General features: G+C 44.4%; 1 protein-coding gene across 3 annotated transcripts in view; it reads right to left on the bottom strand.

The window, feature by feature from the left end:
* Window positions 1-379: 379 nt before the first annotated feature.
* Window positions 380-24,079, bottom strand: part of MAMLD1 (mastermind like domain containing 1) — an 82,226-nt gene continuing 58,526 nt past the window's right edge. For 2 of the 3 annotated variants that reach the window (XM_039354697.1, XM_039354695.1), the window contains exons 3-5: window positions 4,729-4,932; window positions 4,398-4,479; window positions 380-3,459 (exon numbers count right to left, since the gene is read on the bottom strand). In XM_039354697.1, coding sequence (XP_039210631.1) covers window positions 2,444-3,459; window positions 4,398-4,479; window positions 4,729-4,932 — 1,302 coding nt within the window. In that variant the 3' untranslated portion in view covers window positions 380-2,443. The remainder of the gene's footprint in view (window positions 3,460-4,397; window positions 4,480-4,728; window positions 4,933-24,079) is intronic. The other variant, XM_039354696.1, reaches the window with a different exon arrangement.

Consider the following 24,079-nt stretch of genomic DNA (forward strand, 5'->3'; position numbering starts at 1 on the left):
CGGGGAAAAAGAGCTGGTCGGCTTGGGTCGTGACGAGGAGATGGCTCCTGGGCGCCCGGTCCGGTGGGATTTGTCTGCAAAAAGATGCAGTGCACCTGCGGTGACCCCGTTTAGTCCTCGCAGAAGCTTCCCCCTCCCCATGCACACATCTGGCTAAAATTCTGCATTGCAGCCCAAAACCTGGACGGTTTTAATCCCAGCTTGCAATGCAGAATAAGCAAGTGTTGGTCTGATCTATCTATCTATCTATCTATCTATCTATCTATCTATCTATCTATCTATCTATCCATCCATCCATCCATCCATCCATCCAACTTTCATTCATCTATCTTTAAAAAACCAGTTTTTACAAAACAAATAACCGAAAACATTCAGTGAGTGCAATTTTTCTCTGGCAGTTTATTATGGTATGAAGGAAAAAACAGTTTGGTGTATTTGACATGAATGTTATTTTACAAATGAAGGAGGAAGTTTGGCTATTAAAATATGGTTACACAAAGTAGGAACATTTTTTTTGAAGAAGTGTACAGTACAATGGATTTTTTTTTTTTGATAAACAGACTCTTTAAATATACAATGAAAGAAAAAACATCCAAAGTTAAGTTATGTTGTGTTTTTATCGACATCTTTATCTCGGGGAATTGGGGCAGGAGAGGGGGAATCTGTATTTTAAAAACAGAATACAAAAAGTAATCATCATCATTTGGAGCCAAGAACAAAGCATTGGTATGCTACAAATATACATGGTTGAGGTGGGCAAATCAGAAAGACAACTGTTTTTAGATCTGGGCATCCTGGCATAGATAATTTTGTAAAATAGCCTTGGCATTTTAATGCGTTCTCAAGACCAACATTTGATGATTTCTCCAGCGGCAGCTTGGTGTAACCACAACATCCGCAGGTCTTGCTTCCTGGTAGTTCTTGACTACCAACCATTCAAAGTTACGACTCATCCTAACAGCCTGGATTCAAAGGTCTGATGATGGTGACTCCTTCTGCAGTCATAGGCTGATCTGATGCTCAGCAACACGGCCACAATTATGGCTTATTTACATGGTCGTATTTTAGGATGGTTTTCCCTGAAAACTGGCACTTACATCCGGTTTTCAGCAAAACCACACCAATAAGAAAACATTGGTTTGCTTAAAGACCGTGGTGTTTGGCTACTTTACAACCACATTTTCTTAATGACTGCCACAACAAAAGCCGCAAAGATGAGTTTTATGTCTGTCATACAATTATCACGGACAGATACAATTATGGTCCTATGTCAAGGACTGCCTGTACTCTCACGGGGGGAGCCTTGCTGATGAGCATTTGGGAAGAAAGAAGCTACCTCTCTTGGATATTATTCATGGGGTTTCTTCACACATACAAACACATTGCTCGAGGTTTCTAGGAAAGGCTGTGCAGACCCCAGAGGTTCAATGGTGTCCCTGCCTTGGGATTCCTAATATTTCAACAGGTTCTTTTTTCAAAACAAAAACAAAGAAAGGCCAAGTAATTAGAGGGGAAACTACGAAGCACTGGTGTCTTTACTTAAGAGGTAGCACAACACAGGAATTGTTAGAAAACAAAAACAAAAATGAGGCAGGTGTACAAATAAAGAGAAGGATAAACAGGGAGGGCTGGAAGAGAGCATGGAATATTCTTGTGAAATTGATTTTTCTTTTTTACAATTTCCAGGATCGGCTAGTTTGGAGCAATCAGGTTTTTGGGGAGAACGTTCCCACCATGCGTTTTTTACACAGACCAGATTGGACTCAAAGGGTTCCCAATGTGTGCCACACCCCACCCCAAATTTTGCGTCCCCTTAAAATTGTGCTGTGAGGAGATACTCACTGCGTGAAGAAACCCCCAGGTGAAAAAAACAAAAACAACATTTTTTCATTTCATGTAGGAGCTTGTCCTACGGAGCTATTCTGTGAAGCTGTTTTGGCGGCTGATCAAAAAATGGGGATTTATCCAATTTGCACTAAGGAGGAGGGAAGTAAGAATCACTGCAAATTGTTCTTTCAGTTCATTCTGTTTTCCAGGGCACCCCCTCATTCATACGTTATGTCAAAACATAAAATATTTGATGCTGTAATACACAGTATTACTGGAACTAACAATAATATTTGCATATTTAGACCAAAGTGTAATTCCTATAATATAAGAAAAAAAGTAGTCTATAAGGTATTTACAATGTCCAGCAAAGAAGTATAAATACTTCCATATTTAATGTTTAGGAAAACATAATTTACAAAATATTCAAATATGTACACGGCCGTTTGAAAAAAGAAAACTAAAACAAAACCCAGAGGACAAGTTAAGCCAAGTATACATCTTTTTTTTCTTTCGATTCGGAAAGAAAGAAGATTTAGAATATGTTTTTGTCCCTGCTTCGGTTCCGTTTCAGATCCTGCAAATTATTTACACCTCCTTCCGTTTCTCTCGAGAATCAGACATGTCCGGCACTCTGAACGTGCTGCCCCAAAATATCGTCTAGCAATGTCAAACTATTTAGCAAGTCTTCATCAGTGCCAACACTGTTCTTCATCAAAGAGTCAAGCAAGTCAACTTCGCTGCACGCTCCGGGTAGCATGGCGTTGCTCTGCTGTGGTACAAAGTCGTATTGCGGCAATAACTCCAAAGGAGCGTTCATCCGGTTGAACGTGATGGAGGACTGCCCTGCCGGGCCTGGATAACTGGGTGGCCCAACGTTGAGTTGGTTGAATCCCGAGACCCCTTGGGGCATTGATTTCAGAACATTCATGGTGGCTGGCAAAGAGCCTCTGCTTAAACTGTGTCTCAGGTTCTGATTATTTGGAGGGATTAAGCTTTGGTTCGAAGGTCCAACGTTCATTTTTTGCATCTGTCTGGCCTGCATCCCGGGGACAATCTGGTTGGGCGGAGGCCCAGCTTGGTGGGAAAAGGGCTGGCTGGGGATGCTTGACCTGATGTTCTGCTTGGAGAAGACGGGGTTGTTGGAGAACTGGTGCAAGGTGGCCTCCATCGGATTTTGAGTGGGCATCCTCGGGATGACCGTGGGCGTCCACATCGGGGCGGAGGAATTCGAATAGATGGCAGGCATTCTGGCCATGGCTGGTTGCCTCAAGTGCTGCTGGACAGAAGAATGGGTCACTAGAGTCCCAGTGGCAAAGGTGGGAGCGGCCATCACTGGCCGGGCTGCGGGATGGCTGTGGACGGTCTGACATCCCGAAGTCATGCCCAAGGAGTTCTGGCTTCCTCGGAGCGGGAGGTTGAAATCGGAATTCGGGGGGAAGATGGCCGGCTGCTTGTTGGGGTTGTGGGGGATCATCACCATCGCTCCGCTGCTCTGGTTCACGGCGGCTGGGCCAAGGCCAGAGGCCAGCGTGCCCTGCAGCATCCCTTGGGCCGGAGGCATCAGGCGGTGGGTGGAGCCAGGGCCTTGCATGGTCTGGCTGCAGTCGGTCGCCATGGACTGTGAGACTGCTGGGAAAAAACAAGAGGATCTCGAGTTAGCGAGGGAACAGACGCACGCGAGTCATGTCTTCAAACTCATCATCATCATTATTATCATTATTATTCCGCCAGATGTTCAGACTGGATTTGGCATTTTGTCTACCTATCGAGTCCTTACCCAGGACCTGGGATAGGCAGATGTGGATGTTTGATGGTATTACAGATATCGTCGCAGGATGGAAGCAGTTCCTAGTAAGGCCGCCTTTTGCAATTGACTAATAGCGAATTTGTCAATGCCGATGGTGTTCAAGTGGTGCTCCAGTTGTTTTGGGATTGCACCCAAGGAGCCTATTACTATTGGTACTACCCTTGCTTGCTTTTGCCACAGTCTTTCTATTTCTATTTGGAGGTCTTTGTATTTTGTTATGTTCTCCAGTTCTTTCTCGTCTATTCTGCTGTCTCCAGGCACTGCCACGTCCACCATCCAGACTTTTTTGTCTTTCTTATCAACAATTGTTAAGTCTGGGGTGTTGTTGTTGTTATTATTATTATTATTATTATTATCTGTGTTGTTTAGCAGGTACAGATAATCCTCAACTTACAGCAGCTGATTTAGTGACCGTTCAAAGTTACAACATCACTGGGAAAAAAAAGAAGTGACTTAGGACCATTCTCCCCAGGATCAGCATCCCCAGGATCATGCGATTTACATTCGAATGCTTGAGAACTGACTCACATTCATGACGGTCACAGAATCCTGGGGTCCTGTGACCCGCTTTTGCGATCTTCTGATAAGCAAACTACCTGTATACGGAGTGCTTCTATAAGGAAGACCAGTTCCTGGTGTGTGCTATCACACTTGGCCAATAAACCTATTCTGTTCTGTTCATTAAACCTGTGCAAGCAACTTACACAACCATTTCCTTTTTTAAAAAAATTACACGCGGTGGCTGAATATTCCTTCTTACCAGGAAACTGGTTCATCTGTTGGCCCACAAAGGGACTCCTTTGCTCAGTCGCCACGCCCATCATGCCATGCCTCTGCTTTTCCTAGGAGCAACAACGACAAAAAGCTGTGTCCACACAAGGCCCATTTCCTTTGCAATGCAAATGCATGTAAAAATAATTGCTTCCCGTTTCCAGCTATAGATTCATGCAACTTTCCCTGGAATTTTTTTTTCTTTTTTAAATATCTGCCTTTGGTCTCCTTCTATATCAGTGTTTCTCAACCTCACCCGCTTTATGATAGGTGGACTTCCACTCCCAGAATTCCCCAGCCAGCATGCTAAAAAAACCAACCTGGAGCTGTTGCTGCTGTTGCTGCTGCTGTTGTTGTTGCTGCTGCTGCTGTTGTTGCCGCCGTCTCATAATTTGCTGTTTTAGGAGTTGGTTTCTCAGGGTGTAGTCATTCACCAAGGGCGGAGCCGGGGCAGGCACTGACCCTGAGTTGGCGGGCACTCCTGGCTCCTGCATTCGAGCGCCGATGCCAGCAGGCGTCTGGTCCTGGAAGAGAAGGAAGACCAAGAATCAGGACCCTCCCCGTCAGATTGCAGCATAGCAAATTCATTCAAGCCTACACAGGGAGTCCTCGACTTAACGACCTCATCGGAGCCCAACATTTCCGTTGCTAGGTGAGACATTTGTTAAGCGAGCTTGGCCCCAGCTTACGACTTTTCTCGCCACAGGTGTTACGCGAATTGCTGCACTTGTTAAATTAGGGGCGCGGCTGAAGCTGGCTTCTCCCAATGGACTCTGCTTGTCAGACGGTTGTAAAAGGGGGCCATGTGACCCCCCCACCGCCATGGAACGCTGCGACCATCATAAATACGAGCCGGTTGCCAAGCGTCTGAATTTGGATCTGCAACGGTTGTAAATGGTCCTAAGTCACTTTTTTTCAGTGGTGGTGTAACTTCAAACGGTCACTAAACGGACTGGTGTAAGTTGAGGACTGCCTGTACACAAGAATCTGGTCAAGTCAAGTTCAACACTTTAACCAGATATGGGTCAATGGAATTCAGGATGGGCTGGACTCAGATATTTGTGGGAATTGCACTGGTGTCAGAAGCATCGAGATGCTTCTAGGTTGAAAGGATTAGCCAGTGACAGCTCCCTAACAGGGCTGCCTTTCATGTCCTTGGCAATTGCTGGAGCAAAGGTCAAGAGCTCAATCCTGCCCATGGCAGCTCTCGGGTCTCCAACGTGGGCTTGTTAACCTCCAATCCAGCGTCCTAACCAGGCGAGCCACCGTGCTCCTTGTTTATGGAAACATAGGGATTCTAGGCTAATGACATATTTCACTCCGCCTCCAGCTGTGCCTGTTCTTCTCCTACAATGCTCTGCTGAATCTAAAGAGGAAGATGACCATCAAGACTTCTAGAGACCTTGGTACGCTATCCCAGGACAGACCCAGTAGCTCTACAAGTGGTCCTTGACTTATAACTACAATTGAGAGCAGAATGCCTGCTGCTAATTACATTATATTTAATAGCGATATGCTCATTCTTTTCCTTGTCATGTTAACAATTAACAATTTGATGGCCCATGTTGGGTAGCCTTTTCAAGGTCAAGACATTTGTCGAGGCCCCTACTTAGGCAACCCTGAAAGAAATCTATCCTGGAGTTCATTGAACATTCTCTTTTCTCAGAAGAGAACTTTCTGTTTTTCTAATTGATATTCAGACTTCCTTCAAAGCCGTTTTGGAGTTTATTTTTAGAGGAAGCAAGGAGATGCAACTGCAAAGGTTGGGTTTTGATATGACTAATCCTTCCTTCATTTGGCAACCTCTTTGGTAGCTTTGATGCTCCTTGGAAATCTGATCTCATCGTAGGAAGTCCAGAAAGACAGAGAACTTCAGAAAGGATAGCAGAATAAAAAAGGAGAGATTTGTCCACAATTTTGGGCCATCCCATCCTTCAAAAGACAGGTCAGCCGGCACCACCCAGCAGAACTTGACTAACCTTTTCTTCTTCTTGAAGAAAGCAAACCAAAAGCATCTTTTCCCTCAATCTGAGGAAGAAGAAGAAAATGACTGAACACCAATGTAGTTTCAGTTCCTAACCCTCAACAACAAAAAACAGGTCCTCTCTGAACATTAAGGAGGAGTCAGGCACTAAGACAGAAAGCGAAAGAATAGGCGCTACCAACAAGTTTGTGTTTGCCCAGCTCCTGCCACATAGCAGTTTGAAATCATGCAAATGAGAGCAGATAAACAGGAACCACTTCAGTGGGAAAGTAACAGCCTTCCATGCATCTTTGGCATATACAGCCACATGACTACAGAAGCATCTCCAGACAACGCTGGCTCCCTCACCTAAGAGCTGAAGATAAGCCTTCAGCATCCCTTTACAGCTCCTTCCTTCAACAGTGACAAGTTATCCTCTCTTTAATCTGATGATCCTTCACGGAGAAAAGAGGAAGAAACACTACCTAGAGCCGCTCTACTTATTACACTTCCCAAGAACAAACAATTGTACTAAATTGCTCTCACTGGAAATTTTTGATTAAGAATTAAGACAGCAGGTGGCCTTCTTTTGAGATGCATACTTGGGTCATCGGCCAGAGACCCCAAACTGGCAAAAGCTTCTGTCCAACAAGATAATTTTATTCATTGGTCTGTTTTACAATCTACCTAGAACCCACAGGAGACAATTCTCCATGATCCCTCCAGCTTAAGAAAGAATGACTGATGCTTCTGCTCTGACACTTTCCAGAGAGTGGAAATGAGATGTATGTAACGTATGAATGCACACCAATTTATAAAACAGTCCGGCATGGGGGCCAACTGCACCATCCACCTTTTGTCCACCATCTGCTTTAAAATTCACCAGTCTCCTGTAGCCTTCTACATTATTGATGATCCCTTGTTATTACTGGCGTACATGTTGCATAGCCAGACTGTTTGAAACAGGACCACACTTCCTTTGTTTGGCACATGGAAGGCTGGATCCTTTGTTTGAGAGGTGGTGTTATCAGGAGATAAGCCACCAAGAAGCGGGGGGGGGGGAACTGCCGTTGGACATCTGATCACAAGGGCCAGACCAAAATGAGGAAAACAGGAAGTCAGCCCGGAAACTTTGGACTGTGTTTATGGAGAGCAAAGCAGGACGGGAGGCGAATAGAGACAGAGCGACATTTGCACAGTAAGAAGCATCGTTGGAGAATTCTCTCCCTCCTGGTCTTTGCTTAGTAGACGTTTTTAATCAAAGACGATCCGGGAAATTGATTCAGTTTTTGAGTTGACCCAACGCAACTGCATTGATTCACTGGAAGAAACTAAAGGGTGTGTGTGTTTGCCCATCCCACAAAAGCAGTCAAGAGTTTTGTGGCCCTGCAAAGAGTCAACACTTCACAGCTGCAAAAAAATAAAATAAAAAAATGTTATCCTGGTGACTATCTCTACACCATCTGGGCGGCCAATTCAGCTCCCTGGTCCCAAGCAAAGTTATGATTGCGCAACGGCGTGAATTCCACACGAGTTTGTGCGAAGCTGCAAGATGCTTCCTTTGTTAAGTAGATGTTGACCTGCTTTTTGTGTGAGGCGTTCATGATAGCAGCCACCAGGCCAGGTACTCCAGTCCTGCTTACAAAGCCAACAGCTGCTACCGCTGAGTCCTGGAGTCCTCCTCAGAGTCAGGCTGCAGAAGGCAACCCAGTGGGACATCCGATGGATGCCAAAAATCCCCGTGGCCTCATCGGTACTGAGATTCTTATTCTGAAATGAAATATTTCAGAAATTGGCAGCAGGTCGAAGTATTTCCATGTGGGTTGATGCCTGGACAGTGCCTGGCCGGTCCGTTTCCCTGTCTTCACGTCAATACCGAAGACATGGCTAATATATTATTTCCACGGTCACTTTGAGGAAATCTCCTCTTGACATTCAATGGGCACCTGCAATTTGAAAACCTCACACCATCCTTGTGTACCTTGAGCTCGGTAAACAGTGGCCTTCCAGTTTAACCCCTCTTCAGATCCTTCAAGAGCCCTCTCATCTGCCTTAATATTCTCTTTTTGTAGCTACGCCCACCACTTCACTCCCTCTTCTCTCCTCCTGACATCCAGTCTCCTGTGGATATTTGTCGGAGGTGGCTCAGAATAAGTATCGGCGGGCTGCACAAAGAGCCACCTGAACGACGGAGGTTTCAATCGGCTTGCCCTGTGTTTGAACGGTGTGTGCAGGCCAGTTCTTGTTTCCTGGTATCCAGGATGCTGCTTATAAGCGCTTACATGTGCTTAGAGCTCAAAGCTTTGTTAGAGATCCCACACGCCCACTTTACGGTCTCTTTCTGTTGCTCCCCTCTGGGAGGAGGTTTCAAAGTATTTATAGCAGGCCTGCCTGATTCTGCGACAGATTCTTTGCCGTCCATCTGGTATACTTGCAATATTCTATTCTATTCTATTCTATTCTATTCTATTCTATTCTATTCTATTCTATTCTATTTCCATTCCATTCCATTCCATTCCTCTACTTTCTATTCTATTCTATTCTATTCTATTCTATTCTATTCTATTCTATTCTATTCTATTCTATTCTATTCTATTCTATTCTATTCTATTTTCTACTCTACTCTACTCTACTCTACTCTATTCTACTCTATTCTTTTCTTTCTTATTTCTATTCCATTCCTATTCCTATTCTATTTGAAATCACTGCAGTTGTTAAGTGAATTACAAGATCCATAAGTGAACCACACTGACAAGAACGACCTATGGCTGTTTTTCACACTTATAACCCCTGCAGCAGTGGATCATGTCATCAAAGTTCAGATACTTGGCAATTGACTCATATTTATAACGGTCGCACTATCCTTTTGCGACTTCTGACAAGCAGTCAGCAGGAAAGCCAGATTCACTTAACAGCTGTGTTACTAACTTAACAACTGCAGTGACCCACTTAACAGCTGTGGGAAGAAAGGTCGTAAAATGGAGGAAAGCTCACTTAACAGCTGTCTCGTTCAGCAACAGAAATGTCAATTGTGGTCCTAAGCCGAGGGCTACCTGCGTGGGAAATTATAAAGGCCGAGCTCAGCAATCAAATGACTCTCATTATATCAAAGCATCCTGTCCATAACTCCTACCCCACCACTGTTGAGGAAGGGAGAAATCTGGGAGTCTTTTTTTTGTTTTCAGGAAGCCCCCCTCCCCATGTGAAAGAGTTTGGGAAGAAAATTTGATAAGGAAAACGGAACGGACTGCTAACCCCCCCCCCACTTTCCAAAAGGCTTCAGTGCAGTGAAGAACAATAATATTGCCCAATAAGGAGAACAGAGAAAGAGAATCCTGCAGAGTTTTTTACAAGATTGTGTTTTCGGAGAAGACAACAACGAAAAGTTCTTCATTTTCGCCGCTAGTGGGAACTGTAGCCTCCCCTTTCGACCAAAAAGAGAGACAAACAAGGGAAACAGCTGCGAGGGACTCCCACGTGACCAAGACAGCATCAAAGCTTTAAGGAACATGTGTGTGTGTGTGCGTGTGTGTGTCTGTGTCTGTTTTGTTATGTGCACATAAACGCTTCTGTTGCTACGCTTCCAAAGAAGCTGATTTGCTTTTGCAAATTTAAAAGCCAGGCCAGATTGCATGAAGTATATATATTAAGGCTATCGACCGATGAACCAAGTTGGTGTGTGGTCATTTTTCTCCTTTTAAAAAATTTACTCGCTGAACGAAGCAACTAGGATAATTCGCAATGCTTATTCCTTTGGGCAAAAGGCAACCCGTGGAATATTTCCCTCACCCCACCCCATTCTCTGACAGAGTGAAGAATGAACCACGCTCCCCAAATTAAGTAGAACTGCAAGTTTTCAGTTGCAGAACTTCTGACTGTAATGTTTTCTTTCTGCTGAACGTGATTGCTCAGTTCTCCGTCAACTGGGCCTTATTTTGGTATGTTTTCTCTAATGAAGATTGGCCAAGCTTCTTGGGGTGAGGGGACTTGACACCAGGGATGGGGGCTCCAGTAAAAGACCCTGAAGATCTAGGATGGGAACAGAGCCCCCTGTGGAAAATCTAAGAGTTGACACCTACTTGATGTCACATAATCGATCCATCGATCGATCAATCAAATAAGTAATCGGTCGACTTAAAACAGTTCATTTACTGACCGGCACAGAAAAAAATGACTTAGGATCGGTTTTTCACATTTACGGTCGTTGCCGCATCCCCCTGGTCATATAATCAAAATTCAGACGCTTGGCAACTGATTCGTATTTATGACGGTCGCAGAATCGTGATCCTTCCGACAAGCAAAGTCAACAGGGAAGGACGTCTTCGCTTAACAGCCGAGTTACTAACTTCACAATTGCAGTGATTCACTTAATAACGGTGGCAGGAAAAGTCGTAAAGAGGGGCAACGCTCACTTAACACAGGTCTTCCCTTCGCAACTGAAAATTGGCGCTCAATTGGGGTCCTAAGCCAACGACTACCTATATATCTGGAATGTTATCTGTCAAGGAAGGCTAATTTAGGCAAAATCTAAATGGATAGAATTTGAGCAATCAATTAATCCAGTCATGCAGCTTTCAAACCCTTTTCAGTACAGTTTTCTTAAAAAAAAAATCAGCTGGGTAAACAGGAAGACACGAGGGTTCAAAGCAGCCCTCCTTTCCCCCCCCACCTGTGTTTTTCCCCCTAGACGCCATAAATCCTAATCTTGCTTTCCAATCTGGCTTCTGGTCTTCTGCTCTCACAACACGCAGCGGCAACTTAGACGAAAATCCTGGCTCATTATATTTCCCCTGCAAACCTCCAAACTGACATATCGTGAGTGATATACCAATAAGTGGTTGTTGCTGGTTGAGTTATAACTTCAGTCGATTGCTTCCCCATCTGTCTTCAAGACCTTCCCCCCCCCCTTCTTTCCAAACAGCCGTTTGTTTCCTTTTAGGCTTGAAGGGGGTTTATGACCTGGGTTCTCCTGGGTGCAATCCTGGATAATGAACTTTTACTACCAAGGTTATCGAGATCCACTCGAATGCTCAGCCCTGCCGCTTGCTTCCTTCGGCTGCAGCTGATGGGAGAGCAAAAAAACGCCTCTGCTCCCTCTAGCTAGATGTTGTAAGGAGAGAGGATGCATTTGTGCGTTTGTTGATGGCATGCAAGGGGGGAATTCTGGGAGTTGAAGTCCGCACATCTTAAAAAAAAAACGCTCAGGCTGAGAAACACAGACTGATTGGGCTGAGAGGAGCCGGTGCAAAGTTATCCAGTGAATTTCCATGGCTTTGACTGGAAAAAAGCCAGGTTCCACACGCCTTAACCACTACGTCACACTGCTGCAATTTGTTAACATGACTGCAGCTGTCATTTAAATGTGGGACACATTTTTTGTTTTTCCAGGAAGTTTGAATGATGCACAGCCAGGAAGCCCACCCAAATTGGGGGGGGGTGGGTGGGGTGGAGAGAGGCAGGCCTAGAGAACAGTGCAGTCAGCCAAAAATTCCATGTAATGCAAATGTTATAAAAAACAGCTCAGATTAGCCGCCCGAACCATCTTTTCTTCAGGAAATGTCCACTTGCAAAATGTGACCTTAATTTATGCCCGTAAGAAATGCAGGTTGGTTTGCTAATGTTAATTAGGTCTTAAGGACTAACCTCTTAATGTTTCTTATCAAACAAAGTGGTCCACAGTGGTGAGATAACGATTGATAATAATAACGATTGATACGGTGCATTCAGTGCTTTCATCTTGGAGCAAGCTAGGAGTGAGATAAATGACCTTTAAGGTGCCTCTCTCCCAACTTTAAGATTCCCCCCCCCCTCCAGGCTTAGATTTAGGGCAGTCTTTCCCCAACTCATTCAAATCTGACCAAATGCTTGAAGATTTTGTCAATTTTTCAGTTCTGGGAGTTTGGTAGATGACAGGTTGGGAAAAATGGATTTGAAAAGAATTCTCTGGTTTATTTTCTCTTGCACCAATTGCAGAATTCCAGAGCTCAACATAGCCACAAAAGTACAAGGACTTATCAAATAAATTAGGGCAGTCTTGATATACGAGATCATACGGTTGCTTATATGACTACTGTTGTAATTACATAATAAACTACAAGAGTATAATCATATAACTGTATCGTCTCGCCTATCATGGCTGCCCCGATTTATCTGGTTATTCATTATCAAGATAATTTGATTATTGATTATCTTGCAACCCCCTGGAAACCTATGGATGCCCCTAAGTATGTGAGGTTTTATTGGAATGAGGCGCTGTATAAATTCCACTGATACACAGAATCTCCTCCTGCCATTTCTAACCTCAGTGGATCTTAGCAGGTGGGAGGTCTCGGCTTGGAAGCTAAGCAGGATTATATTTCATTATACTTGCTTGGGGAGGGAAGGGGGGGAGAAGTTATAGGTCAGCTCTTCGCCTGGAGCTCCTCCATCCTTTTCTCTGCAAACCCATCCCGTTTTCCCCCGGGAATGCCCCTCGAAAAACCGTGAGAGAGCGAGGAACGCAAAGGGCCAATTTGCAAATCAAACTATATCCTTCCCTATGACATCCTCCCATCTGTCCAGTGGTGAGTTTGGCCACTGGCTGCCGGGGGGGTCTCAGGTGGCCCCTGCCATTTCATGTCGCGCTTTCCAGATGTTGGGAGTCTACAACAACATCCATCATCCTCTATCTCTGTATTGTTCGTTCCTGGCTAAGGCTGAGGTGAGTTGGGCTTTTCCCCAGCAATGTTGCTTGAAAGAAATTCAGCTGGTCTTAAAACACCAGGTAAGGCGGCTCTGGGTTAATGTAGGTGAATCTTTGGCCAACAGGATCTGCCTTTGCTTTGAAAGAAGGATCGGACAGCGAAGAAAGGGATGCTGGAAAGATATGAAGGGCAATTCCATTCATTTGGATCCTTCACCCTCCCAACCCACTTTTTAGATTAACCCTTCTGCATTGGATGCAGCCCCCCCCCCAGCTCCATGACTTCCCTTTCTCCAGAAACTCAGCAGGGTCAGGTCTGGGTACCCCTGGGGTAGAAACCTCTTCAACCATTCATAAATGAACGCTTAAGGCAAGGGTTTCTCAACCTTGTCAACTGGAAGAAGTCTGGACTTCCAACTCCCAGAATTCCCCAGCTCCCAGGATTGTGTTTCATTATACTTCGGCGGGGAGGGCTGGCTAGGGAATGCTGGGAGCGGAAGTCGAGGCGTCTTCAAGATGGCAAAGTTGACCAACGCCACCTTAGCTTAGGCATCAGCTGAAGTGGCATGTGTGATGGCAGGGATGACGAGCTGCTTGGCAGGACAACCAAACGGACAGGTCCATGACGTTTCCAGGAGTCCGGTTCAATCAATTTGAGGGGATCTTTAACTCTCCAGGAAAAAGAAACACGGCCAACTCTGAGTTTTTCTGCGCCCAAGATGTCAAATGCAGAAAGGATCTCCACTCTCGCAGGCCAGAGAGACATCACCACAATAGAGAACCCCAACCCAGCTTTCTGGGGCCTGCATGTGAGTTTCAAAGCAGAGGTGGCTTCTAAAGGACGATCCCTTGCAGGCCAATCTATTCTGGAGATGTTCTGAGGGCTCCAGCATTAGAACCAACCCCAGTGTTCCCTCATCTCCTTGAGGAGAAGCAGACGTCTATCCTGGCTTTATGAATTATGTATGGAAGGGGTTCACTCGAGTCAACGCTTCCTTCATGCAAGCGTTGGTGGCACATCGGGCAAAGAGGACGGAAGCTTCTATTAAGCAAGGTTAACCTCTGGCAAACGTGCGCCGTCTGCAGTGTTCTTCACTTAAATCATACCAGGCACAGCCGCCAACAAATCACTGCATCCATTCCAAGTTTTTGATGGCCACCAACCACAAGGAGAGAGAGAGAGAGAGAGAGAGGGAGGGAGGGAGGGAGGGAGGGAGAGAGAGAGAGAGAGAGAGAGAGAGAGAGAGAGAGAGAGAGAGAGAGAGAGAGAGAGAGAGAGAGAGAGAGAGGAAAGAAACAAACACCACCCAACATTAAATATATGAAAAAAGGAAGAAAGGAGATAAAAGAATTGAAAGAACTATGCAGGGATAATACTCCCTCCCCCAAATCAGTCTTTCCCTCAAAAGATTCTTCCAAGAAGAGGTCAACTGCTATGACTTTCCAGACGTGGGTAGACCGCAACACCCATCATCCTTTGCCTCTGTATTGATCATACTGGCTAAGGCTGATGTGAGCTGGGCATCCCCCAGTTGGATTGCTTAAAGACATTCAGCAGGTTTTCATTGGAGGAAACTCCAGAACAAGAAATTAATGTGTTGATATTTGTAAATCTTGTGGTTTCAGATGATAGCATATTCATCTTCTTCATATTTTAACTATGGTAGAAGATTGATTGGTTTCAGCCAAGGGTCACAAAATATGTTGTGTGTAGCTTTTGGCAGGCATGTTCTGAAGCTCAACTGTTATGATCCTCAGGAGTCCACAGGTATCTAAAGAAGTTTCTCTGACAGTCCCCACACACACACCACAAATTCAGGTCCAGCTTTTGGCGGGCATGTTCTGAAACTCAATTGTTATGGTTCTCAGAATCCATAGGCATCAACAAAAGTTCTTCTACAATTCTCACACACCCCCAAACTTCATTTGCAACTTGAGGGTGATGGTTCTTTGAGACCGTAAAAAGGACCGGAATGGTTATGCAATCCTCCTTCATTCGTTGTAACTATTGGAAAGTCTTCCCCCTGTGACAATTAAGCTAAGTTTGAACAACAACAAAGTCCAATGATGCAATATAAGGCATTATTCATTTCATCTTGATTGCCATACTGGGGAAAGGAAAGGAATACAAATAAGGATTATCCCATCCTCCTGGCTGTCCCTGAAGATCAAAGCACAAGCGGCAATTCACCTTAAAATGTTTCTCTCCGTCAACGCCAACAGAAGTTTCATCTCCCGTATTCTTTTGACATACAAAGTTGTAGCCGAGAGACTAAGTGACAAACTCGAAGTAAAAAATAATAATAATAAAAAAGACCCGGTGGCATTCAAACTAGCAAGACTCTTTGGCTCTGGAAAATATTTTGTCCCTCTGCTTAACGACACAGTGGCCAAATTCCAGTTCTCCTTTTAAAACGGTTTCCTGTCAGAAGTTCTGGAGATGTGCTGTGTTGAAAGCTTTGTTCTGCTCCGGGGAGAGAAACAGAAACTGTATATACAATGCTGGACTTGCCAAGAATTTTTTAGAACAACAAAAAAAAAAAGAGGCAATACATGTATACACGCACACAAAGTTGGCAGACAGTTTGGCTAACAATTGAGGAGAAGGAGGAAGAGGAGGAGGAGGAGGAGGATAAGGCTACAAAAAAGGTTCTCCAAAATGATGGGATGAAATTAAAGCTGGTCTCTGGAGTCCTAGGACATTTTATAGCCCAACTAACCCATTTATTGTCCCATCAGCTTTCACTAAACCAGCTCTTATTTCAGATTCATATTCTATGTGGAAATCCCACACCATACATTTCTAGAGTATTTCTGGAGATTTCTAGAGAAGAAGGGTGCAAATCCCAGCCCACTGGCCCCACAAGTTCTCTCCTAACTGTAGTTTGAAATATGGCTGGGAAATCAGAGGGAAACTAAGTGCATGAAGCTTCCAATAAGTTTTTCACGCTTACATGGCTCCATCCTGCCTCTCATAAGAAGTTGACAGTGTCAACCTGCTTGTTTGGTGACCTCAGTATGCTTCTACCATGCTTCCAGTCATCCCTGGAGGCCAACGATGGTGACGATGATGATGTAATGCTTACTCCAAGCCTGCATAGAGTATTCACCCTGGGAATGTAACCTAATAAATGAGATGGGGAATTCAAATCTGAGAGTCAACTCTTGAAATCACTAACCGTTTTGTTTTGGTTAAAAATAGGCAAGTCCTTCAAGCAAAAAAGCACGTTTCCCTAGGGACAAAGGAGAACTTTTCAGGTGTCCACACTATTTTAAAAAAAAAAAAAAAGGGGGGGGTTACAAGATCAGAAGACAAGATCACTACAATAGCAAAGAGTAATTGTGAATCCGGCTGGAACTCAGTAGCATAAATATGACATTGGGTGAATGAAAAATCTACCCTAAATAATAAATATCACAACCCATCGCCTGTAAACCAGTATTTCTCAATCTTAGAACGTAGAATAACAGAGCTGGAAGGGACCTTGGAGGTCTTCTAGTCCACCACCCCCTGCTTGAGCAGGAGACCCTATACCATTTCAGACAAATGACCGCCCGCTCTCTTCTTAAAGATTATTCCATATCAACCTGGAATTCTTCACCTCCTCTTTCTCTGCCATGTTCAGGGACAGGCAGATGTTCAACTAGCTCCAATCATGTCCACAACAGGAGGTGGCCATCTGGTGCCATCTAAGTATTTTGGACCTCAGCCAGGACAATACTTTTTCATTGTCCATGCTGGCTGAAAGGAGTTGAAGCCAAAATAAAGGGGGGACACCAGATTGCCCATTCCTGATCCACAATGATTTATTAAGTTCTCTGGAATTTCAAACTGAACTTTTCCAAAAAAACCTGACCAGCTTCTGGTACCGGCAAAGAATCGTTGGCCTTTCTGTATATAAAAACTATCCATTTTAGCCACCAAAAAACAGTTTATTCCATTATTAGATCTGGGATTGACTAAAAAGGGCTTCTTCTCCATGTTCTGGCAATTTCTTAACATTTAGATCTTCAGAAGTCAAACTCATTTTATTTATCTGAAAAGTGGACTTCCTTGCACAGTTGTTTGGCTGTTGACAATTCAAAGCAATTTAATGCTCAATCAAGTTTAATTCTGCTCTTTAGGCGGCCAGACTCTGAAGTTGAAACTCAAGTGCTTTGGCCACCTAATGAGAAAGAAGGATTCACGGGAGAAGAGCCTAATGCTGGGAAAGATGGAGGGCAATAGAAGAAGGGGACGACAGAGAATGAGATGGCTGGATGGAGTCACTGAAGCAGTAGGAGTGACCTGAAATGGACTCCAGAAGATGGTAGAGGAAAGGAAGGCCTGGAGGAACATTGTCCATGGGATCGGATGGGTCGGACACGACTTTGCAACTAACAACAACAACAAGTTTAATTTTAAAAAAAAGGCTAAACTGCTCAGACTCCACATTGTTGAACATGGCCAGGGTGAGGAGAGATATAGGTAGCAACAACTAGATGGAAAACAGTTTGCTACTATAGAAGAGATTATCTGTAGCTCAGGGATGAACTCTGGCAGGGGTCTTCAAACCTGGCCCTTTTAGGACTTGTGGACTTCAACTCTCAGAATTCCTCAGCCAGTGTGCCTGGCTGAGGAATTCTGGGAGTTGAAATCCACAAGTCCTAAAAGGGCCAAGTTTGAAGACCCCTAAACTATGGTGTCCTTGGTGCTATCTGAGCTTGGTGGTTTTCTTGCAGGCACTTCATTAGCCAACTAGGTAGCATCTTTTGGGAACTCTGATCATTCAAGGTCAAGAGAAGCCAAGACCTTGGAAATGTTGAAGGTCCCCTATCAGCCCTCCACACCCGCACAATCATTGAGAGCCACAGCTGGCCAGAACAAAAGCGGTTGCATCAGATCAACTAAGATGCCAAGATGCCAGATGTTTTCACCTGCTCATATGTTGGGAGCAGAGGCTGAAGTTGCTGAGTTCGGATCCTCTTTTTTTATTATCATCTCTTCGGCACCACTAAATGTGTACAGGAAACAGGAGGAGGAGCTTTGCTCTTTAGTGGTGCCTCTTTATGAACAGAAATTGTGTGTTTACGTGTGTGTGTGTGTGTGTGTGTGTGTGTGTGTGTTTTGCAATATTTTCTGTGTTTCTGTATGTGTGTGTTTGTTTTTGCAATATTTTGGCTGTGTGTATTTATATCTCTATAAGTGTGTTTTTGTTTTGCAATATTTCTCTGTATCTATATATGTGCATTTCTTTGCTTTGCAATGTTTTTATTCTCTGCGGCTAAATCTATGTATGTGCTTTTGTCTGTTTTGCAATATTTCTGTGTATCTATTATCCCTCTGTGTGTAGTGCGTGAATGTGTGTCTTTTGCTTGTTTGTTTTGCAATATTTCTGACCTGCCCCAAAACAAGTAGTATCCTGGGCAAAGCATGACAAGATCAATAACAAGAAACAAACAATAATGCCCAAGGCAAAATTAACACTCCATTCATAAACAAGGCCCATACTTAGCCAAAATAGGTGGGCAGGATTTAATTTGACTGGGGAGAAAAAAAACCTAACTTTGATTTAAAAAACACAACCTAGCCACCCACCCAAAATCAATTAAAGGCAGAGATAATGTTTCCCCCCCCCCCTGTCCTGTTAAAATTGGGAATTAATGGCAACTTCTCAATGGGAGCCACTCTTAAAGTATTTCAAGGCCTGCTCAGAGATCTGTCTGAGAATATACAGAATATATCCTAGTCAACACAGTCCATAAAAAGGGTATAAAATCCGGCATACTTTAGCTGACCAGTCCTGCTCACTTCAGTGAAAATCAATAATCCTTGGCAGGCACAAATTCTGCACAAAATAGGGCAGTAAATCTCCAAATAAAACAGACATTAAGCCCACAGAATTGACCAACGGAGCCATTGTTTTCTGAACAAAGGACTTTGCAGACTTTCTAAGACGCGCCTCCCCCCTTCTTTTGAGAAGGTAAAATGAGTTTTCTACTTTAGCACTCTCACACTTTGCTCAGGGCAATTCCTCTGCCACAAAGATTGTGATATATTCATGAGTAGAAAAGGAGTATCGATAAACCCCAAGAGAAGAGACGGTGGATGAAAAGCAAAAAAAACGAAGCCATAACCCTCAAGTGCAAATGTCTTTTAAGAGGACTCCTGATTAAATCCTTGTCCCCAACTGTTGGGTTTTGGGGTTGCTGAGACACAGTCCCCTCTCTTTCCCAGCTGCAGGAATAAATCTGATTTTCAAGACAATGGCCAGTTTGGGGGAGAGAAAATCCCCTGGCAGATAGACCTGCTCATCACAGGCTTTGGAAGTAAAAATCTGCATAAGGTTACCTCCAAATTGACTTCCTTCTGATCTTCCTGGCTAAGGCTGGCCCGTTTGCCAAAATGCCGAAAAGGAAAAATAACCAGAAATAGTTGAACTTGTGCCCTAATTGAGCTTGAAGGGAACTCTAAAGAACTGAGTCAATTGCCCAAATTAAATCTCTATTCAGCTTTGATCAGGGCTATTTCTGAGTTAGTGTAACAGACACTGATTCTCTCCTGGGGAAAAGAGGAGACCAGCTCTCCATTAATATGCAATTATCCAGTGGATGTTTTCAGATTTGAACACCATCAGCACCCAAAAGCATTTACAGACTGGAAGGAATACCGAAAATGTGTTTATTTACCGCTGGGAGGGGAAGGGGAAAAAAAAAATCAACATTGTTTGGAACAACATCAAAAAGAGGAAGAAGCGTTTTGCTGCTTTGGAAAATACCGTATTTTGCCGCAAAGCTCAACTCCCAAGAACAAGTTAATTGATCTTCCTCCTGATTGGACCCTATTTAAGAAAAATGCCAGAGATGCAACACAAAGAGAGGATCAAATGGGGTGTTTTTATTTCATGCTCTTGGTTTTAGCATCGGCTAAACTGCAGAGTGAGCATCACGCAACCAAACAGAGTGCTTTTTAAAAAAACCAAAAAAACCCCAGACTGAACAGGGCTGTTTATTCACGGGGTTCTGCTCCCCCTTGTATTAGCAGCCAAACTGTGATACATCTGTTTCCAGAGCTGCAGATGTAGAAGGAACTCAATGAAGGGAATTCAGTGTCTGCTCCCCATTCAGAGAAACAATGCCAGTTCCTGCTCACAAATGGGGCTTTGTTTTTCCCCCACCCACACACGAAAATTTCTCCAAAATGCCCAGACAAAGAGAGAGAGAGAGAGAGGGAGGGAGGGAGGGAGGGAGAGAAACTCAGTTCACTTTCCTCAGAAAGTTATTTCAAGAAGCTACACTGGAAAACAAGAATATCCCAGCGCATTATTGGTTTTAAAAAAATAAAACAAAAAATGAGCACGACAACAGGAAGAGGAAAGGGAAAAAATTGCACACCATGCCCAACTAAGGCTGCAAGAAACAAAACTGTCACCCACCCACACACAGAGAGAGTCTTCTCCCAGTTTTGATTATTTTTGTCAATAGTTACACAACTCGGAAATCCAGGAGATCCCTGATCTTAAGCAGAGCTAATGCTTCCCGGGATTTGCCTGATCCGAGGCTACGCCGAATTCATACATCATTGCAATAAAAGCCGACGGTTATAAACTTTTTTTGTGGGGGTGGGACTTTGTCGTGGAGGGAATCGGGCTAAGGGGAGTCAGATTATAAACAACAGCATATGGCAAGACGTGTGAAGTGGGGCACCCTGTTCAGCAAAGCACACGAGCGCTGGGGGGGGGGAATTCCCCCAGCCCCAATGAATTTATTTGGCTGATGAAGACAACTTCGGTTATCAGCTTGACCGGGGCGGGAAAGTCATAGCATAACAGGGAAAAAAAAAAAAAAAACATCTGCTTAATCAGCATTAGAAAAAGAGGTGCCTTTTTTTTTTTTTTGCTAAGCGCTTTCTTGCAAAGGAACATCCAAAACTTAAATTCCTAGCAGGATTTTACAGCGCAGCAGGTCTAAAGTGTTGAGCCCATCTAAAGTGCAGATAGTCCTCAACTGACAACTGTTTGTTTAGTGACCCTTCAAAGTTATGACAGCACTGGGAAAAAGTGACTTAGGACTTAATGTTTTTAACATTAACCATCACGGCGGCATCCGTACGGTCACATGGACAAAATTCGGACCGTTGGGTAAGCGACTCGGATTTATGATGGTCGCAGTGTCCTGGGTGGGGTGTCACGGGATCCCCTTTTGCGATCCACTTAACCACTGTGGCAAGAAGGGTGGTCAACTGGAGCAAAGCTGACTTAACAATCGTCTTGCTTAGCAACAGAAAAAATGGGTTCAATTGTGATCGTAAGCTGAGGACTACCTGTAGACCATACATTATATAAGAACACACTGAGAGGCAAGGGGGAGTACTGCAAAGGCAGTGCCTCCCCCCTCCCCCCAATCTTAGGAAATTTTAGATGTCCGGGCTCCAACTGTCAGAATTCCCTAACCCAGGGGTCCTCAACCTTGGCAACTTTAAGACTTGTGGTGTTCAACTCCCAGAATTCCTCAGCCAGAATTTTGGGAGTTGAAGTCCACAAGTCTTAAAACTGCCACGGTTGAGGACCCCTGCCCTAGCCAATGTGTCTGGGCTTCAATCTCCAGAATTGGTGCGTGCCGGCTAGGAAAATCTGGGGGCTGTTGGCGGCAGTAGGCGGAGAGAGGAGTGGAAGGGTAAGGAGAGAGAACATCAATGACACACTACAGCAATCTCAATTAACAATGGTTGAGTCTGGCAGACGAGCAAGACCAAGAACTTTGTTTCTCCCTCAACATCTGAAACAATAAAAGAGGAAGTAAAGAAGAAGACCCCACAGAAGGAGCCATTTAAACTACTTAGTCTGATCCCCTGCCCAGTTCCAGGAATCCAGAGTAAAGCAAAGTTAACAAAGGACCATCCAGCTTCTGCCTGGGAGCATCTAGAGAAAAAGAGATTCTGATTCCATTGTTGACTTACTCTTATGGTTAGCAAGGGTTCAGTCAGAACTTGCTTTCTTCAAATTTTTCCTTGCATGTGGAAAGGGATGAAAAGGAAATTTGTCATCACCTTCTTTGGGATATTTGAAGAGCAGCTCCCACATCCTCCTCTGTAGTTGTCGTTTTCAGGAGAAAAATGTATTGAGTTCCTTCAATCTCTCAACCTAGACTTTGGAACAGGCCTCTCCCAACATGGCAACTTTAAAACTTGTGGACTTCAACTCAGACTTATGCACTTCAACTGAAGTGTACAAGTCTTAAAGTCCACAAGTCTTAAGGTTGCCATGTTGGGAGACCCCTGACTAGGAACGTCCTATGAAAATTAACCCAAAGAACCAACTTAGATGTGTGGAACCTCACTGACCAGTGAAGGCACGAGCAGCCATTTCATCCCTCAACACCACCTCTAATTTGTTTGTTACACAATGAAATCAGTCTAGTGGAATGTGGACAAAAAAGGACTTGCAGCCAGCATTCTAGACTCCAGAGGGACTCAAGTTCACAGCTTGCATTCAAGAAGAATTCTTAAATTCAACCACACCGCCTTCTCACTAGCTCTTCTGGAATTTTGAGGACACACTAAGGATATCCGTACCTTACAAGCCAGGCCTGTCTCAAAATACCCATTTCCTAGAAGACCGAGGGGTGAGCCTGCTCCTCACCACTTGTTCTCGGCCTCCAAGACGCTTTTCTTTCATCTCTGCTTCTCTTTCTTCCCCTGTTCCTTCTCCTCTCCCCTCCCCTCCCTCACCTACCCCAGGGCTTCCTTCCAAGTTAAACCTTGGTTTATAACCACCTTCCAATTTGATTTTCTAAGAATGCTGCTGGGGCCCTCAGTTTGAGCTGGTGGTATTCTTTGTTTGAAGATGGTACTTTCCTAGCTTTCCTTTCTTTAAAAAAAAAAGGAAAGAATGCAAATGAATTCAAAGAGAATGAGGCACGGAGCACAGCAGGTCTTAGAAGGGATGTTGATGGTTGGCACTTATTAGCATTCCAGGGTTCAAAGTAGCTGTTCTAGTAAGTCCTGATTCTCCAAGTAGGTTCTTTGCAAACTGTTTTCTCTTCTTCAATCACCATAGGCCTTTTGAACACCTTCCCGCTCAACAGAGTGCGCATCCTCCAGTGCCCAGGTTTCCTACAACTTGAAATGCACCCCGCCCTGCCCCAATCGATCCTCGTCAATGTTTAACAATCAAGGCTCTGAGCATCAGATGAAGAGAGATTAGACAAGATCTGATTTCCCCGTTGTCCCAGGGAAAGAGGCATTTTTGATGAAGTGTCTGGCTGGGCTGCAGACAGATGTAAGATAGGAGTGGTTGGAATGAAAACACAGGCCGGTCCAAGAAAGTTGTCTTTGGAATGCAAACGCACGTCTCTAAAATGTGTTTCCAAAGACACGTAAAGAACGCGCCTGCTCGTGCAACCCATCTCTCTCCCCCATGGTCCACCTCCAGCGGCGGTTTCCCTCTCCACGTTCCTGGACCCGCTACAAAACCCCACTTTCTGCTGATTGTTCTATCCTCTTCCTGGCTATTATCCACATTCTTTTCTCTGTGCAATGCTTGCCACGCTCCAGGATGAGGACTGAGTGGGAGACGAACGAGGCCAATCTGACTCACATTTGCAAAATGCCTGCGCGCAAGAGAAGGGGCCCCGCTTGAAAGAAGTCAAGACTGTGGAAAGAGTGTAGAGAAGTGGTGATTAGGGGAAGATGGTGGAGAGCCAAGGTAGGAACAAACACCCCCAAATTACCGACCGCCTCAGAGGACTGTCTTGAGAATAAGGAGCTAAGGAACATAGTCTATTGCCATTGACAGAAGGATGAAGGAGACATACATAAACACAGCAGGTGAGCATAAAAAGAGGAAGAAAGGTTAATACAATAATGCGCGTTTTATTTAATACTGGGGGAGTGCATGGCAATAGAAAGAGCACTATAACCATAACAGCAGCAGCTGCTATTTCTGGGTGAGAGTGAATGCTGGAAGCCGATGGAGCATTTGGAATATTCATTTTATGTTTCAATGGGGAAACGCAAACACAAGACATTGCCACCACATCAGACTTC

This window comes from Crotalus tigris, unplaced genomic scaffold (assembly GCF_016545835.1).
Source record: "Crotalus tigris isolate CLP2741 ecotype Arizona unplaced genomic scaffold, ASM1654583v1 scf7180000018585.330925593:3314079, whole genome shotgun sequence".
NCBI classification, from domain to species: domain Eukaryota; kingdom Metazoa; phylum Chordata; class Lepidosauria; order Squamata; family Viperidae; genus Crotalus; species Crotalus tigris.